The 19,761-nt window shown below is 40.6% G+C and overlaps 1 protein-coding gene and 1 non-coding gene across 2 annotated transcripts in view; both read right to left on the reverse strand.

Moving 5' to 3' along the window:
* Window positions 1-3,993: 3,993 nt before the first annotated feature.
* Window positions 3,994-19,761, reverse strand: part of Kpna4 (karyopherin subunit alpha 4) — a 55,841-nt gene continuing 40,073 nt past the window's right edge. The window contains exons 12-17 of the mRNA XM_090338368.1: window positions 18,708-18,836; window positions 16,592-16,696; window positions 14,581-14,652; window positions 11,829-11,991; window positions 8,584-8,678; window positions 3,994-5,967 (exon numbers count right to left, since the gene is read on the reverse strand). Of these exons, the coding sequence (XP_090194494.1) occupies window positions 5,869-5,967; window positions 8,584-8,678; window positions 11,829-11,991; window positions 14,581-14,652; window positions 16,592-16,696; window positions 18,708-18,836 (663 nt within the window). The 3' untranslated portion in view covers window positions 3,994-5,868. The remainder of the gene's footprint in view (window positions 5,968-8,583; window positions 8,679-11,828; window positions 11,992-14,580; window positions 14,653-16,591; window positions 16,697-18,707; window positions 18,837-19,761) is intronic.
* Window positions 18,152-18,523, reverse strand: LOC150068463 (small Cajal body-specific RNA 7). Its single transcript, XR_016538614.1, has one exon.

Raw genomic sequence — 19,761 nt, forward strand, 5'->3', positions numbered from 1 at the left:
GGGATATGCTTCAGAAGCCTTTGGAAAATGGTTTTTAAGGATTTTGGGGATGGTTTGGAGAGCTAGGTATAGTCTCAGGTGATACAAGTAATGGTCCAAGGAATTCTGGTGAGAACTCAAGACCAGAAATCCCAAGGGAAACGTGGATTCTATCAAATGGACTCTTGGTAATTGGAAGGAACAGCATGTGACAGTTAGACATGGTGGCTGACTCCTGTAACTCCAACTGTTTTGGAGGTAAGACTATAGAGGCAAGAAGGGGAGGAGGAGAGGAATTTGTGACCTATCTCCAAGTAGGCAGCAAAAAGCTGGAATTGGAATGTGACCTAAGTGGTAGAGCACCCAGCTGAGTGAAAACACCAAACCAGAGCTTAAGGACCTGAGTTTGGTCCCCAGTACCGGTACACGTAATTTTTGGGTTTTGTTGGTCTTGGACTTGAACTGAGGACTTGGGTATTATCTCTGAGCTCTTTTGCTCAAGGTCAGAGATATACCACTTTGAGCCAGGGCATCACTTCCAGTTTTCAGGTGGTTACTTGGGAGACAAATCTCTCAGGCTTTTCCTACTCAGAATGGCTTTGAACCAACCAGCCTCCTGAAGAGCTGAGCCACCACTCCTCAGTGGTTTATTTTTATTTTTTACCACAGGTCTTAGTACTTTTAATGAAAGCAAAGCCAAATGAACAAAAGTAGGGGAATAAAGGAAAAAAATTCTCTTAAGGCAACACATTCTATACGTTTCTAATTCTCAATTGAGGCCTTGGAAAAACAGGGTAGATACAAACATATCATGTGACAAAATGTAAAATTTCTTGACCCAGCTGCTGGTACCACACACCTATAATGCTAGCTACTCAGGAAGCTAAGATTGGATTATCATAGTTCAAAGCCATCTCAGGCTGGAAAGTCCTTGAGACACCCACTGAAGTACTAAGGAAAAGTGAGCCATAGTACTCTGACTCAAGTAGTAAAGCACTAGCCTTGAGCAAAAAGCTCAAGGACAGTGTCCAAGCCCTGAGCTCCAGTCCCAGAACTAGAAGAAATAAAATTCTTCCATAGGGAAGTGGGGTTATGGCTCAGGGGTAGGGCAGTAGCCTTGAGCTGAAGAGTCCGGGGACAGCACCCAGGCCCAGAGTTCAAGCGCCATGACCCAAAAAATAAAATAACTCTCAATTATCAGATTGACTGTCCTGGTATCACAGTTCTTATTTTTTAGAAGCATTTATATTTGAATAATGACCCAAAATGCAAGCATAGAGACACTGCCAATTCTGATATAATAAACAGAAGCTGAAAGTACTTCTTTAACTGAAAGAAAAATGATGTTTTCCACTTAAGGAAAGGAAAAGTCATATATGATGAGGTCCCTGGGATCAGCTGTAAAAACTCGTCTTTCATAAAATTATGAAGGAAAAAGATTAATTTCATTCTCTTTAAGATGAAAAAGTTATGGCTGATTACTGTTAAGATGAAATAGCAATAGTTATTAAATGTAGTATGATTATATTCATATAGTTAATGGGGAAATGTAGTAAGTATAATATCCAATGCTACCTGGTCTTCTGGTGACCACTTTGGGTCTTAGAACACATCTCCCATGGATAAGGAAGAACTTAGTTTGTGTGATATCCTGGGAAATGCAAAACTACAGAGGCAGTATATATATATAAAAAAGGCCAGTGATTGTCAGTGGATAAGAAGGAGGGAGGGAAAGAGGGATGAACAGGCAGAGCACTGATTTTAAGGGATAAGAAATTATGAACTTTCCTGCCTGGGCTGACTTCAAACCACTATCCCTGATCTCAGGCTCTTGAGTATTTAGGATTATAGGTATAAGCCACTAGCTCTTGGCTGACTTACAATAGGGCAAAACCTAGATACATAAAGCCATATAGGATGAGGCTAAATGAAAGGACCTTCAGGATATAGAAACAAGAGCCATTCTTTTTTTTTTTTTGCCAGTCCTGGGCTTGAGCTCAGGGCCTGAGCACTGTCCTTGGACTTTCTCAAGACTAGAGCTCTACCACTTGAGCCTCAGCACCACTTTGGCTTTTTTCTATGTATGTGGTACCAAGGAATCGAACCCGGGTCTTCGTGCATGCTAGGCAAGCACTTTAACCACTAGGCCAAACTCCCGGCCCTGTTGTTCTTAATGTACTGTTATCCTTCATCTCTTGTTGTCCCTTGGTTATCTCATATTGTTACAGTAGCCTATCTTGTTATTTGATATATATATTTGTTTATTTGAAATAGGATAGGAAAGGGGGAAAACAAGATGAGGGGAGAGGATAGGGGAGAGAAATGGGGACAAAAACATGAGAAGAGGTAGCAATATTTGTTAAGTAATGCATCTTCTATCTGACGAATACAATGTAACCTTTCTATTAATTACAATAAAAATATATTTTAAAAAGAAAAAAAATTAAAATTCTTCTATAAGGCCCTCAGCACTGCCACCTTGTGGCAGCAAAGGTATCAACTAAAGATAAAAACTAGTTGCCGATTCCAGAAGCACTTAAGTCCCTCAAGATCCAATTTGTCTGCAGAGAATTCAGTGTTAGCAATTTCCTGTATATTCTGAATAGAAAATGTGGAGACTAGCCAGTGGCTACTCAGGAGGCTGAGACCTGAGGATCGAGGTTCAAAGCAATCCTGGGCACTAATCTCTAATTAACCACAGGAAAACTTGAAGTGGCGCTGTGGCTCAAAGTGGTGGAGTGCTAGACTTGATCTGAAGAGCTCAGGGAGAGTCTATGCCCAGAGTTCAGACCCAAGGACTGACAAAAAAATGTGGGGGCTGGGCACACGCCTGTGCCTCAAAGCATTGCTAGAAGGTCAAGGTGCATGGCTGGTCCCAGAGACCCTCTTTAAGAAAAGCTGAAAAAGAGCTGATGGCATGGCTCAAGTGCTGTACCATCTGCCTCGCAGGCTGAGCTCAAACCCTAGTAGATTCAAGGAAAACAATGTATATCCTCTCCCAAATACAAATGCTAAACTACCAAGTAAAGGCACCTGGTTTACTTTTTCTGCCTTTTTATAATATTCTGGATTCTTATCAATACAAAGTTTTCACTTTGAAAATGAGTGTGAAACCATCCCTCCACTGTGTACTGGGAATTCAGCCTTCTCTACTGTAGAGATTCCCTCCCTACCACCGAACTCAGGGCCTGCGAACTGTACTTTTTTTATTTTTTGGCTGGTCATGGGACTTGAAATCTGGGCCTGAATGCTGTCCCTGATCTCTTCAGCTCAAGGCTACTGTCCTACTCCTGGAGTTAACAGAGCCACTCTCCATTTTCTAGAGGTTAACTAGCATGCACTTAGACCGGTTTGATTCCTCAGTACCACATACATAGAAAAAGCCAGAAGTGGCGCTGTGGCTCCAGTGGTAGGGTTCCAGAATTAAGGGGAACAACAACAAAAAAAAATCCAAGGTCAGTGCTCTGGCCCCGAACTCAAGCCCAGGACTAGGGGGAGAAAAGGACACTGCTCTGTGAACATGGAGGAAGAGCCCCAGGTGCAGACGAGATGGTGGCTGTCAGCATCCTACTGCAGGAGCTAAGCATGCAGCCCCAGGGAAATTCGACACAGAATTCTCTAAGAGTGAGGTAACTGGTTGAGAAAGCCAGAACTCATCTCAATTTCAACAATGTAATAGAGGAATGGAAAAGAGTGTCCCCTACCTGCAGTGGGGGTAAACCTAAACTCTTCACTCCTACTTTTTTTTTTTTTTTTTTTTAAATTGTAAGTACTTAAAACGCAGCTCAACTTGTTAAACTATCTGGTTGGAGAGTGGAAAGAAGGCCCAAATCTTGATTTTAACAAGAAAACACAAGTATAGATGTTATCAACTGAACATTCCAAAGAACTTAAGTATTACCTAGGTGCATACTGAAATTAGAGCATTTAGAATTTTAACCAAGTCAATAGCAAGGGAAGCCAACTCTAACTTAATGTCACAGTGTAAAAAAAAAATTGCACACCACACAAAGGCCCCATGTAAAACATTGCTTTAAGTTTTAATGTTTATTTCCCCAAGACAGCCTAGCCTGCAGTCTACTTGGATAAATTTTACAAGCTAGTTTTCTGCTGTTTCTAATTTTAAACTTTAACCATGTTTCTGATGACAAGGAATGCTGCAAAAATACTCTAGTTCAACAAAGAGTTATGATCACAAAATAAGTTTTATCCATTCTACAGTGTTTCAGAATTACCAGCTGATTTTAAACACAAAGTAGATATAGATGCTAATGGTGGCTAACCTGGCATGTTTCTTATAGCAAACTGCTGTTCATGCAACACGTGTGCTCAAGGGGAAGGCACAGGATCTCCTACAATGAGCCACCTTATAAAGAGTTCTTTTTGTACAAATTAATTTATGTCACATTTAATTTAGTGTGCAGAACCTCAAAACTGAGGTATTATTCCAATTTATAAAAACCACTTGCATAACTTTTATGCAAGTTTTAAAAATACAAAGTTTTCTCCCTAAAGTGGCTCAAAATAGATTGTTCATGGCTGCCTACATCTAAGATAAAAAGATCCTAAAACAATTGAACAAATTGGGCATATTATTAAAGGTGTTCAAATCCTCACTTGATTTGTACATCTACTCAAACCTCATCATCGGTCTTTATTCAGCAGTACATATGCACCAAATTTCATTGTAGAAGTTTCCATATCATTTTCATAGAAAACAAAGTTTGAAAACAAGTTAACATTTAAACACAGCACGGTATTCTATCACAACTGAAACTTTCTTCTTCTTTACAGGACTTAACAGAATCTAAAAATGGACTATGCTGTAGATTTACCTCATGCAAAGATCTTCATGTTATTTCTGAAAATGAAAAGGATGGCCTTTTGAAGCACGTTTTTACGGTTGTATACTATTATGGCAACTTGTGTACTGCAACACAGTCTATTTTGAGGGAAATTTATGATTCTTTTCATGCAAAAATCTACACAAATTAGTTTTGATGATATGGAAAGCTTTTCATAGCATCCAACATTCATCTGGTGCAAATGCACAGGGAACCTTCCTGAAGTTTTCTGACTTGAGAAGCAACTAAAAAAAGCCATACTAGGTAAAGTAAATAAAAAAAAAAAAAAGGAAGAAAGAAAGGAAGAAAGGCAGGGTGGGAGAGAGGGGGTAGAAAACACAGGCTGCAGAGTAAACCGATGTCTGCTGCTGAACCGGTCTTTTGTTTTCCTGTCCAGTGTAGTCCACACTGGTGATCTCATGCTGATGATTTACTAGGTCTGTCACCAGCCCCCGGAGGCGAATCAAGCTTGCATGCGTTCACATACAGCACCACACCACACTCTCGGACACAGTCACTCCAGGACCAGGAGTCTGCTTCATGAGTGAAGAGCCCCAGATTTTCAGGATGAACTGGCTCTTACCACAGAGCCAGGCACTCACTCCACACCGTCCACTCACACACCACTTCACAGCAAGGCCCGGGCTGCCTTTCCTTGCCTTATTGGGCATTCCACTCTCTTCTCTGCTTACAAGGCTTGAAGATGACAGGACTGCATTTCCCCTCAGGTGGTAGAGTCAGTCAATGCTCCTTCTCAGGCACTAAACATTTGTGGCCTGTAGCCCTTTGACTTAGGACAACCTAAATAAGCATTCATATCAAGTTTTCGTTACATTTTGCCACTCATTCTCACTCGCACCCACTCGCCATCTTGACCTCATTTGGGCATTTTCTGTGATTCCAAATGAAATCTTCACATTTTCTTTCCCGATTTAATGCAGCAGCAGATCCCATGAGCCAAGCTTGATGAATCAAACCTCTCCATATATACGTGTATATATATCTCTCTCAGTGCTGCATTGTACCTAACTTCCACAACCTCTTTCTAGAACTGGAACCCTTCTGTTGGTACATTGGCAGATGAATTGAAACCAAATGTTCCACCTTGGATTGTCTCTGGAACAAGGCTAGGATCTTCATCAATCTATATAGGACAGGAGAAAAGAGAATGGGATTAGTTTTAAAACAATATAGCGATACCCTTATCTTTAAAAAAAAAAAAAAAAGTGAGTGTTAGGTGATAAAGGTTAGCAATCTACTAGCATCCTTCAGAAAGCTGAAATACCATGCAAAGGCTTTCTCTTAAGGGTTATCAAAATGAGAAGAAGCTTTGCCAGTCCTGGGGCTTGAATTCCACACTGTTTCTGAGCCTCCTTGTATGCAAGGCTAGCACACTAGTTCTTGAGACACAGCATCATTCCGGCCTTTTCTAAACACACTGTTGGAGATAAAAGAATTTCAGACTTTCCTACTGGAGTTGGCTCTGAATCACCATACTCAGATCTCAGCCTCCTGAGAAGCTAGGTTTATAGGTATTAGCCACTGGCACCAGGTTAAGAGAAAGTATGTGACAGAAATCTTCCAAAAAGCGATGTACATTGGAGGTGGTCTCAGGCACACTTCTGGTACTCATTATACATTTCTCTTATACCAGTAATCTGAGCTACTCAGGAGGCTGAGATCTCAGGATTGAGGTTCAAAGCCAGCCAGACACAAAAGAACCTGAGACTCTTATCTCCAATAAACCTCTAGAAAAAGGGAAATGGGCTTGGCTCACGCACAATGCCCAGGCCCAGAGTTCAAGCCCCATGACGCAGGAAAACAAAACAAAACTAACAAAAAAAACACCTACAGTGTCATTTTTATAGCCATGTACATTACCTATCTATCCTCTCCATATTGGATGAGAGCAATGAAGAGCTGCAGATGAAGTAGCAGAATCTCTAAGACCCCATGGCCTCACAATAAGCCACAAAACTACAAATAAGGGCCTCCAATTTTTTTTTCCCTGCACCAAACCTGGGGCTAGAAATCAGAGGGGCCTGGGTGCTGCTTCTGAGAATTTTGCTCAAGGCTAGTATAATTTATCACTTGAGCCACAGCTCTAATTCAGCTTTTGATGGTTAATTGGAGATACAAGTTTCATGACTTTCCTGTCTATGATGGCGTCAAACTGTTGTACTCACTCAGATCTCAGTTTCTGGAGCAGCTAGAATTGTGGTAGAGCACCACTCCTAGCTTAAATTCCTTTTGCTCTGGCACTACTGAGATTGGGTCCATCAGTTTTACTTTAGGCTGGGTTTGATCACAATCCTATGTATGCTTCCCATTGAACTGTGGACTACAGACACACTGCACCAAGGCTTTACTCTTGCTATGGAGTTTCATGAACTTTTGCCCACCCTGGCCTCAAATTGTGATCCAGTCTTCGAGTGAGCATCTGGAATGCTTGGTATGAACACCTGGCACTCAGCTTGCCTTACCTTTTGTTTTATGATTATTTTTACTTTACCTATTATCTTTACATTTAGTGTTGGATATCAAATAAAAATAACAATGGTGAGCTAGGAGCATGGCCTAGTGGTAGAGTCCTGGCCTAGCATGCACAAGAAAGCCCTAGGTTCTATTCTTCCCTACCACTTACACAGAAAAGGCTGAAAATGGTGCTGTGGCCCAAGTGGTAGAGCTCTAGTCTTGAGAAAGCCTAAGGATAGTGCCTTGGCCCTGAGTTCAAGCCCCAGGATTGGAAAAACAAAACAAAACCAGGCAGCATTTATTTCAAACATGAATTAACTAATTATTGTCATAAAGAATTATGGATGGCCAGGTGCAGTGGCTCATGTCTGTAAACCGAGCTACTCAGGAGGCTGAAATCTAAGGATCAAGGTTCAAAGCCAGCCTGGGCACTAAAGTCTATGAGACTCTTATCACCAGAGAACCACTAGAAAACAGGAAGTGGCACTGTGGCTCCAGAGGTATGATGGTAGCCTTGAGATAAGAGCTCAGGGACAGCACCCAGGCCCAGAGTTCAAGACCTATGGGGGAGAGGGGAATTATATGACCAGGCCAGGTGCCAGGGGCTCATGAAGGAAATCATAGCTACTCAGAAGGCTGAGATCTCAGAATGGCAGTTCAAGGCCAGCCTGGGCAGGAAAATCTGTAAGATTATTTCCACAATTAGCCACCAGAAAACTGGAAGTGAAGCTGTGGCTCAAAGTGGTAGATCACTAGCCTTTAGTGAAAAAGCTCAGGGACTGCACCCAGTCTCTCAATTCAAGCCCCAAGACCAGCAAAAATAAGAATAAAAGAATTATACAGGATATATCAATATCACTGGCTTTGTTTCTAAATGTATTATACTATTACAAATAAGAAATGAGAACTTGTTTCCAAACCAAATGAAACTATATCACATGCTCATTTCAATCCCAATGCAAAAAGTATACATATACATATATATAATATATATGCATATTCTTTTTTTTTTTTTGCCAGTCATGGGCTTGAGCTCAGGGCCTGAGCACTGTCCTTGGACTTTCTCAAGGCTAGAGCTCTAGCCCTTGAGCCACAGCACCACTTCCGGCTTTTTTTCTATGTATGTGGTACCGAGGAATCGAACCCAGGTCTTCATGCATGCTAGGCAAGCACTTTAACCACTAGGCCAAACTCCCAGCCCTATATGCATATTCTTGCTAGTGATACTCTACTACAGATATGAAATGCTTATTTACATAAATAAAAAAATTATAAAATTCAATACATCATCTGAAGAGAAGAACTGATCAATGATCTCATAGGCCAATTTGTAGATGTCTTCATTTTCATGATTCTGAAGCTGTTCAATTTTCTCCAGTCCTGCAAGAAATTTTATTATGTGAAACAATGGTACTATTTTATATACAATCCAATTTCTACACTATCACCTATGTGAATTACTATTTGGGGGAATGTATATGTGGATCTTATATATAAAAATACTTAAAGACACAAAAGTATAGCGCATATATATATATATATATATTTTTTTTTTTTTTTTTGCCACTCCTGGGCTTTAGCTTAGGGCCTGAGCACTGACCCTGGATTTTCTCAAGGCTACAACTCTGCCACTTGAGCTTCAGCACCACTTCCAGCTTTTTTTCTATGTATGTGGTACCAAGGAAACGAACCCAGGTCTTTGTGCATGCTAGGCAAGCACTCTACCACCAGGCCAAACTCCCGGCCCCAAGCATACGTATCTTTAAAAATTGACAACCAACTTTCTAACAGCATGGAAATGTCTAAGGTAAATAAATGACATCTATTAAGTAGAGTATCATGTAGCTAATGTTCAAAAGAACAATAGCATTATTATTGCTTTTACTAAAAATGAAAATGTATAATCATTCTACTATCTAGAATCTACAACAAACTTTTAGTGAACACATGTGATATCTGGAACACTGGCCACTAAACAAGATACTTCTTACATATGCTTAAAATAATCAAGCCCAACTACAAATTTTCAAAGGAGTAAGGGATTTCACCAATAAAAAGAAATCTTAGGCAGAAACATTAAAATATATGTGTACATATACTTGTGAATATGCAAATTAGACTTTATTATAAGACCTCTGAAATAAATTGCCCCTTCAGTGTCCCTTCCTATCCATTTCTTTTTTTTTGGAGGGGGGGCAGTCCTGGGGCTTGAACTCAGGGTCTAAGTACTTACAACAATTGAGCCAAGCACCACTTCTGGCTTTTTCTATGTATATGGTGCCAAGGAACTGAACCTGGGTCCTTGTGTAAGCTAGGCAAGCACTTTACTACTAAGCTAAACTCCTGGCCCCATATCCATTTCTTAAGTGGAGGACTTTTTCTTGGACTAATTTCCCACTCTATGTTCGTATTCTCCTTTTGGTGAGTTAACAAGTGGCAGTTTCGGGCTGGGAATGTGGCTTGGTGGTAGAGTGCTTGGGCCTAGCATGTATGAAGCCCTGGGTTCAATTCCCCAGCACCTCATAAAAAGGCCAGAAGTGGCTCATAGGCTCAAGTGGTAGAATGCTACTCTTGAGCAAAAGAAGCTCAGGGATAGCATCAAGGCTCTGAGTTCAAGCCCTAGGGCTGGCAAAACAAAATGGCAGTTACTTCACATGGGCAGGAACTTAGGATCATTGTTACAGGTCTTCATTTAAACTATAATTTTTATTTGCAGATCATCAATAATAGCCTGAAATATGAAATAAGCCTAGATTTCTTTCAGTCAAACCTCGAAACCCACAGACTACTCAACATTTTAGCTTTACATCTTTCATATAGGGTCTTCCAATTTTGGCAGGCTGGTCTCAGACAAAGACACTGCTACCTTAGTCTCACCTGTAGCTAAGCTTACAGGTATAAACTACTAACCCAGGGTTGTTTTTTGTTTTGTTTTGTTTTTTTCCAGTCCCTGAGCTCAAAGCTGGCCCTCTGTACATCTCCACTTTTGGGTTTTGGTGGTTAAATGAAGATAACAGGCTTACAGACTTTCCAGTCCAGACTAGCTTTGAATCTCAACACTCAGGTCTCCTGAGTAGCTGGGATTACAGAGGCAAGCCAATAGCATCAGTCACCATGCTTGGTTTTAGATAGCATCCCTCCCACAGCCCCCTGCCCTGGAAGCAAAACTCAAATCAAGATCCCTTATTCTCTGCATCCTCTGTAATTTGGATTACAAGTGTGGGCCTGGGTCCAATTTCTTGAATCCTGTCACCTGCTCTGACTATTATTGCCTTCACTTATCATGGCTTGACCACTGTAACTTTTTCAATTGGTTTCCCTGCCCTCTTCGAAGACACCACTCTTCAGATATATATCTGAAATCCTCCAGGGGCCTGTCACACTTCATGGAAGAATCAATAGAGAAGCTTATAAAACATAAAACATACCTTAGTAACTAATTAAAAATTTTTACACAGTAAAATCAAGTAGTAAACAGAATTAACTATGCCTGCTACTTATTCTGCTGGCATACACTCTAGTTCTTTTTTTTTTTTTTAACTAAAAAAAATTTTTTTTTCCAGTTCTCTTAACACCATTCCCATCTCCTGTTCCTAACATGACAGTTGTATATTAGTACTTCCTGCTGTCACTTTAGTAACTTTAAATATACATATTCTTCATTGCTTTAATTTTCAAGTCCCCCACTTAGCTGATATGGTTCTTCTATTCCTGTAAAGTTACTTTTCCTTTCATGTATTTCAACTTTGGCCAGAAATATCTCTAATGTCTATTCTGGTTGATAAGTGTCATTCTGACCCACCATTATACTCAGGGCTGCCCTCCATCTACATAACCTTTTCGAGAGAGAATCTCATCTTCTAGGTGCCTCTGGTTCTTGGCCACATTTGGTATCTAATGCTCTACTCAATAAAATATCTGTTGTCCTACAAAGCTTTCAGACTCCACAGGGTCTGATACTGGCTACATCTTCAGCTTCATCTCTTGGCAGGTTCTATCCCACACTTGGTGATTCAGCAATACCGGACTACTTATCATTTGCTGAATGCTATTTCTCACCTCAGACTTTGCTCATGGTGTTATCTCTGCATGGAACACCTTTCATCCCTTTAACTTTATTAATCCTTATTCATCTCTCAAAATGCAGCTCAGGTGTCACTTCCTGCGTCTTCCAGGTGGATTACGTAGCCCATTTTGTGGTACATTTCTATTAGGGTATTAGCACATTAAATCAGTTCATATTAATCTCTAAGACTAGACTACATGCCTTGAGGGCAAGGAGTGTGTTTTGTCTGTTTACTATTGTCTTCCCAAAACTGTGGCAGAGGGCCTGTTCAATATATGGCAGCAATTCAGTTACCTAAGCACATGCAAGAGGCTGAACAGACTAAGTATTAGAATATAGGTCTGTTTTATTCACTACTTGATTATCTAGGACAGGAAAATACTGAAGTACTATGAGAATCAGAAAAAAAGGGCAGTCACCAAAAGAATGTTAAGACATGGAGGGGCAGTTCCCAGTAAACTTACCTCCACACTCTTCTATGAGGTTGGCTATGGTTTCTGCCTCATCTTCAGCCATTTTTAATATATTACTCAGTCCGTCGAGCACTACTTGCACAACCTGTGCATCTTTTACAGTCAGCAAATTGCAAAATGGTGGGATAACATTTTGTTGGATAAGGTACGCTACCTGAATAACAGACGTCATAAAATAGTGAAATGTTAACTTCCACTCATGTGGAAAACAAATAATAGTTCACAAGATCAACGTTGACATCCCCATTCTGAATATGACCTCATAAGCAAGCAGTTAAGAGGCTAAATGTTGTTATTTATTCATTTAGTGCTGACCTGTGGCTAGAACTCAGAGCCTGAGTGCTGTCCTTGAGCATTTTTTTTTTTTTGGCCAGTCCTGGGGCTTGAACTGAGGGCCTGGGCACTGTCTACTATCCTTTCACAAGGCTAGTGCTCAACCTCTTGACCCCCAGCATCCATTCCAGCTTTTTCTGTGTATGTGGTACAGAGAAATTGAAACCAGGGTTTTGTGCATGATAGAGGCAAGCACTCTATCACTTGGCCATGCTCCCGGTCCATTCGTGAACTTTTTTGCTCAAGGTTAGTGTTCTACCATAGATCCATAGCCCCATTTCTACTTTTTGCTGGCTAATGCTATTTATTCTCTCTTTCTCCACTCTGGTCTTGTCCCTGAGCTTCTATTTCTTAAGGCTAGCACTCTACTGCTTGAGCCACAGCTCCACTTCCAGCTTTTTTGGCTAGTTTACTGGAGATGAGTCTTACAGTCAGGCATCAGTGGCTCATGCCTGTAATCTTAGTACTCAGGAGGCTGAGATCTGAGTATCATGGTTTAAAGCCAGCCTGGGCAGGAAAGCTGGTAAGACTTTTATCTCTAATAAACTACTCAGGGGCTGGGGACTGACTTAGTGGTACAGTGCTTGTTCAGTATGCATTAAAACCCTGGGTTTCATTTTTTTAGTACACATACACTGAAAAAGCTGAAGTGGCTCTTAGGCCACTTGAAAGATAGCCTTGAGCAAAAAAAAACTCAGGGACAGTACCCAGGACTGAGTTCAAGCCCCAGGACTGGAAAACAAACAAAATAAATTAACAAACAAACCCATCTTTAAAACACACAGAAATAGCCACAAGTCGTGTTATGGCACTAGCCTTGAACACAGAGAAGCACAAGGTCAGAGCCTAGGCCCTGAGTTGAAACTCCAGGACCAGCAAAAAAATGTGTCACAAGATTACAGGTCACCACTAGTACCTGACTGCTATTAACAATTATTTAAAACCTGACAGTCTGATGTGACAGTACCCACTGGCTCTTTGCTGTCACTGTCATCAGCCTCATCAGAGGTGAATGTGCTGAGCTACTTCTTAATGTATTGCCTACCCCACTGATTTCATAGCATTTCTCCATCATTTACATATTGTTACTTATAGTATTATTTTCATACAGTCAATTCCCATTCTGCTATGTTCATATTAAGATTGTTATTTGTGAATTATCCATTTATTGTCACTTAACTCCTTTTGATCTGCTTGGGGAAACACATCTTAGTTTGAGGACTACTGTCTCCTGTAAGAATGGAGTGTTTTAAGCTCAGCCACATTAAGCTGAATGTGTCTCATTAATTTTTTGTTGTTGTTTGCCAGTCCTGGGCTTGAGCTCAGGGACTAACCCTTGTCCTTGGGCTTTCTCAAGGCTAGAGCTCCACCACTTGAGCCTTAGCACCACTTCTGGCTTTTTTCTATGCATGTGGTATCAAGGAATTGAACCCGGGCCTTTGTGCATGCTAGGCAAGCACTCTACCACTAGGCCAAAATCACGGCCCCCATTAAATTTGATGCTATACCACTTGAGTCATCGCACCACTTCTGGCTTTTTCTTTGTATGTGGTACTGAGGAATTCAATCCAGGTCTTTTGCTTGCTAGGCAAGCATTCTACCACCATGCTGAACTCCCTTCCCCCTTTTTCATCTTAATACTGCTTTTGGAGATCCTCAGATATGAACCTTATGAAAGCTAGGATTACAGGCATAAGCCACTATGCCTGGCTTTAATACTTTCTCCTCCCCTTCCCCCCTCCTCCTCTGTGTGTATAGTACCAGGGCTTGAACCCAGGGCCTCAGGTTCTTGTTTTATTAGCCTTTTCAGGTCATGGGTAATGCCATACCCAGCTCCAGCTTTCTGCTGATTAACTGGAGATTGATGTCCCTGGGCTGGCTTCAACTTGTTCTTCAGATCAGTCTCCAGAGGAGCTAGGATTTTCAATGTAAGACACCATCACCCAGCCTTTAAGATGTTACAACACTGACTCTGGTGCTTCCTTGATCTTACCATGTATCTGAGAATGCCTGTAGAGGGCCCAGGGTTTGGCTCAGCGGGAAATCACTTGTCCGATATGTACATTTAATGCCCAACAACACAATATGCTGGAGAAAGACCACCATCTTTCTGCTGTAAAATGTGACTGAGGTATCAAGGTGATCCTCTTACGGCAGGGGGAGAAAATAAATCCCAATCTAGGGGCTTGAGGTGCTATTCTTAACAAAACACAGGCTTGCCATGTTTGAAGACTGGGGGTTCAATCCTCAGCCTCTGCAAACAAACTAATGAATAACAACACAACAAAAACCCTACACATCCTATAAAATGTATTAGTATTTTCAATGATCATTTACGTAAATCTAAACGTTAGAATTACAGAAACTTTTTTCTTTTTTCCTAGTAATGAGAAATAAAAGCTTGACTTACTTGATCTTTTCTTCCACTAATGGTTAAGTTACTTATAGCCCAAGCAGCTTCTTTCTGAGTGCCAAAATCCCCCTAAAAAGAAAGCAAAAAGAAAGGTACTAACTGTAACATAGGAAAAACTTAGAGATGTCATAGGAAGTAACTGTTGATCCCCAGTTTCATTTTAACTACTTTGTGTGTATGTATGCAGTATATATGTGTGTTTAATTTTTTTCTTTTTGTCAGTCCTAGGGCTTGAACTCAGGGTCTGAGCACTGTCCTTGGGCTTTCTCTAGGCTAGAGCTCTACCACTTGAGCCACAACACCATTTTGACCTTTTCTATGTATGTGGTACCAAGGAATAGAACCCGTGGTCTTTTGTGTACGCTAGGTAAGTACTCTACCACTAGGCCAAACTCCTTGACCATGTGTGTTCAATTTTTAATTAAAATCTTATACATACTGTAGTCAGGCATGGTGGCTCATGCCTGTAATCCTAGCTACTCAAGAGGCTGAGATCTGGGGATCATGGTCCAAAGTCAGCCTGGGCACTAAAGTAGGTGAGACTATTATTCCAATTAATCACTAGAAAATGGGAAGTTGTGCTGTGGCCCCAGGGGTAGGGCGATAGCTTTGAGCTGAAGAACTTAGGGACAGCACCCAGAACCAGAGTTCAAACCCCAATACAAAAACAAAACAAAGCTTAAATGTGTTAAACAAGCAGGAACATCTTTTGGTGACATTTCCTAAATATATCTGACATATTACTATTCAATAATACAGGATTAAATACCGCCAAAACAATGAAATAAACTTGCTGAGTACCAGTGGCTCAAATCTGTAATCCTAGTTACTCAGGAGGTTGAGATCTGAGAATCGTGGTTCAAAGCTATCCTGAACTGAAAAGTCCATGAAATTCTTTGGAAAAATCTATAATTTGTAAGTTTTACAAATTGAAAAATATTTTAAAAGGCATATGCATATGTACTAGGAAATGATTTCAAATTAGCAGCTGTATACCTTCTTGTATATAGTCATAGTAGCAGTGTAACTGGCAAAAAAGTTAAAGAAACTAAAATTCTCAAAAGAAAAGGTATGGCTTGTAGTTCATCTACAAGGAAAAACAAGTAACTATTAGAAATATGACTAGCAACTTGGAAAATTGTTATGTTTTATTAAAATACATACACATACTAAAATAGTATCAAGCTATCTTTTCGTATCTATCAAACTGAAAGTGTAAATATTTACCAATGAGTACAAAAGAGTCTAAAAGAATAATTATAACATACAGTAAAATTTATATGATTACATATTTATAACCTGGATTCAAAGTGGAAACAATATATAAGCTGTTCTTTGAAGTGTCATAATTTATATTTAAGAGTAAAACCTAACAAATAAGGAAGGCTGCCATGCGGGTCATCTTAGTATATTTAGAGTAGTGGGAAATGGGTATTGCATGCTATTTCTGAATAGCATGCAATATCTTGTAAAAGCAAGTACAGAAAGGTAGCCAAAACTAGTAAAATGGGCCAGGTGTAATGGCTCATGTCCATAACAATATAATCCTCACCATGTGATCACAGCTATGATCATGTGATTATAGGAGGTAGAGCTCAGAAGGACTCTAGTTTGAGGCCAGCAAGGAAAAAATTTTGTAAGACTTCCATTTCAACCACTAAAAGCTGGGAGTGTAAGGGTTGCCAATGCCTGTCATCATAGCTATTGGGAAGAATAAACAGGACAATTGAGGTGGCCAGGGCATAAATGTGAGACTCTATTCATAAAGTAACAAGAAAAGCAAAAAGGTTTGAGAATGTGCCCCGAGTGGTAAACACAAAATACATGTTCAAACCCAATACAAATGAATGAATAAATGAATGAATGAATGAATTAAAAAAAAACAGACTGGAGGAATGGATCAAGTATCAGAGCACCAGCCATGAGAAGAAAAGGCTGAGTGAGAGTGAGAGGACTTGAGTTCAAACCCCATTACTGGCACATAAACATCAAGCCTTCATTCTCTTACCTTATCCAAAAGATGTATTATCATTGGTACAAGATTGGCGTCAATCACTGCCTGCACCTGCTGCTGGTTTCCAGCAGTGATGTTAGAGAGAAACCATACTGCTTCCTGTGAACAAGACTAGTTTAGTACTTGATAAAAAATAAAAATTGAGCTGAGCACTAGTGGCTCACACCTGTAATTTTAGCTACCTCAGGAGGCTGAGGTCTCAGGATTGAAGTTCAAAGACAGCTTGGTCAGGAAAGACTGTGAAACTCTTTATCTCCAATTAGTCACCAAAAAGCACAAGTGGATCTGTAGCTCAAGTGGTAGAGTTCTAAGCCTTAAGCACAAAAAGTTAGAGATAGCACTCAAGCCCCAAGACCAGCACGCCCCCCCACAGAAAAACAAAACAAATAAACAATAACAAAACCCCCCAAAACTAAGAAAAGTAGTAGTCATTGATGTTCAAATGATTTTATTTTTTGCCAGTCCTGGAGTTTGTACTCAAGGCCTGGGCACTGCGCTTAAAATTTCTCAAGGCAAGCACTCTGCCACTTGAGACACAGCACTACTTCGGGCTTTTTCTGTGTATGAACCCAGGACTTCATGCATGTTACCTGAACATGCTACCACTAGGCCATGCTCCCGAGGGGCCCCAAGATTTATTTTTGAGTAAGTTACACAATAATTATCTTGATAATCTCAAGTCTTCTACTCCTGTTATCCATATTTTCCTTGGACAAAATCATTAATGTCCTCTAATTCAAGTAATACTGAATTTCTAAAGAGTTAAAGGTAATGCTGTCAAAGAGTGTGACAAAAAGCATGATTGGACACAGCAAAGAACTGAAACACACAGAGAAGCCCAAATACTTGTAAATGAGGTTCAGACCTTTTTTCACACTCTATTCTACCCTAAATAATCCTAGCCAAAGAAGATAAATCTCAATTATTCATGATTATAGAAGCATCAGAAATCAGTGGATGTGGTTGTCATATTCTTACGCATTACAATCATTCATTGCACCACTTTGGAAGTGGAACCAAAAGCTTGACTTTTTTTTTTTTTTTTTTAAAAACCAGTCCTGGGGCTTGAACTCAGAGCCTGGGCACTATCTTTAGACACTTTTTGCTGAAGGCTACCTCTGCTCTGCCACCTGAGTCACAGCACTATTTTTTTTCTGTGTATGTGGTTCGGAAAATTGAACCCAGGGCTTCCTGCATGCTAGGTGAGCACTCTACCACTAGGCTACGCTCCCGGCCCTTGACAGCATTTTTAGTCTATCTTAATGACCTATGAATGCCAGCCTTTGCCCCATAATGATACAATACTTCAGCCAGCATGAGGGTTTCTCAAGTGTGCTGAGAATTTAAAGGTAATAAACACATTACTAAAAACCAGCATCAGTAAGAAACAAGACAAAAGTAAGATTCTATGGAAGGTAGAGGAAGGTACTGATAGAATAAACCAACTTTAAATTGAATAAATTTAAAAAGATGTCTTTTTCTGAAAGCCACTAAAATATGTTGTACTCTAAAATAAAAATACTGCAACTGGCTTGTGTTAGTTAGGCGGCTCTTTTGGATCAGATCACAGGATCACATTTCATGAACCTGTTAGAGATTTGAGGGTGCTGGGCTAGGCAGGTGAGCTGTTCTTGGGCTATAATCATCGGCAATGTTGTAATCAAGACCCAGTTTCTGTCCGCAACAGCCTCAGATGCACTCCAATATCAGCATCACCGTTCAGTGCCCCCTTCCATAGCCACTACATGCTTGGACACACACACACACACACACACACACACACACACACTCTCTCTCTCTCTCTCTCTCTCTCTCTCTCTCTACTAAATATCTCCAAACTATTAAACTAGAATCGCTCAAACGCATATAAAAACCTTCCAGTCATGCACCATTCAACACCCAAGAATCTCTATTTCATCACTTCCAATAGAGCCAAAGAATGTCCACCCAGGGACAGAGCACAGAATCTAGCACTGGCTAGATTCACAAAAGCTCACCTTTTACGGGAGGTCACACACTGCTCCATGTGCTCTTTTGATATTTAAGTGACACTTTTTACCAGTGAAAACTCCCCCCTTTCTGTGTGATGAAAAGGTTTTGCAACACTTACTTTGTTAATTTTCTCTTTGGGGTGTGTCAGGAGCGCTGGGAAGTGTGAGAGAGCGTCACAGTTCAAAACTATCTGTGTTTGCTCATCAGTCCCAGTAACGATGTTGCCCACGGCTCGAAGTGCAGCGGTCTGCAATGCAAAGGCGATTTAGTGAGAGGATGCTCTGCTGCTACCAGACAGCAATACTGCGCATTTATCTCAAGATTGCAAATCAAGACCCAACAAAGTCTCTTCACAGCTGTCTTCACTACAGCACCATCCACAAGAACAAAATTACAGGAACAACCTAGATACCTTGATGAAACTATAATACACACACAGAGAAAATGATACAGACACACAAAAGATCAATAGGATATATTCACAAGAATTTATTCATTTAACAGGAAGAATGCTATTATGTCAGTTGTAGGAAAATAGCTGAACTTGCAAAGAATCATACTGAGCTTGTAAGTCAGGCTCAGTGAGACAAAGGGCACATTTTCTCTCATACATGGAAGGCAGACCTAAAATATAACTATCTACAAAAACATACAAGCACTGGGCCAGGAGTTTGGACTAGTGGTAGAGTGTTTGCTTGCCTAGCATGCATGTGTACTGATTCCTCAATACCCCGTATATGGAAAAAGGCTGGCAGTGGTGCTGTGGCTCAAGTGGTAGAGCTCTAGCCTTGAGAAAAAAAGTCCAAAGACAGTGCTCAGGACCTGGGTTCAATCCCTACAACTAGAAAAAAGAAAACAAAACAAAAAAACATATAAAGCATCATCTGCTTATGTATATGATCAAAGCATGGTATGTGCAGGAGTAGCTTTTTTTTTTTTGCCAGTCCTGGGCTTGAGCTCAGGGCCTGAGTCCTGTCCTTGGATTTTCTCAAGGCTAGAGCTCTACCACTTGAGCCTCAGCACCACTTCCGGCTTTTTGCTATGTATGTGGTACCGAGGAATCGAACCCGGGTCTTCGTGCATGCCAGGCAAGCACTTTAACCACTAGGCCAAACTCCCGGCCTAGGAGTAGCTTTTGATGGTGCAAAATCTCTGAACATAGACAGTTTAAC

The sequence above is a fragment of the Megascapheus bottae genome, chromosome 1 (genome assembly GCF_031878675.1).
Source record: "Megascapheus bottae isolate mThoBot1 chromosome 1, mThoBot2.hap1, whole genome shotgun sequence".
NCBI lineage: Eukaryota > Metazoa > Chordata > Mammalia > Rodentia > Geomyidae > Megascapheus > Megascapheus bottae.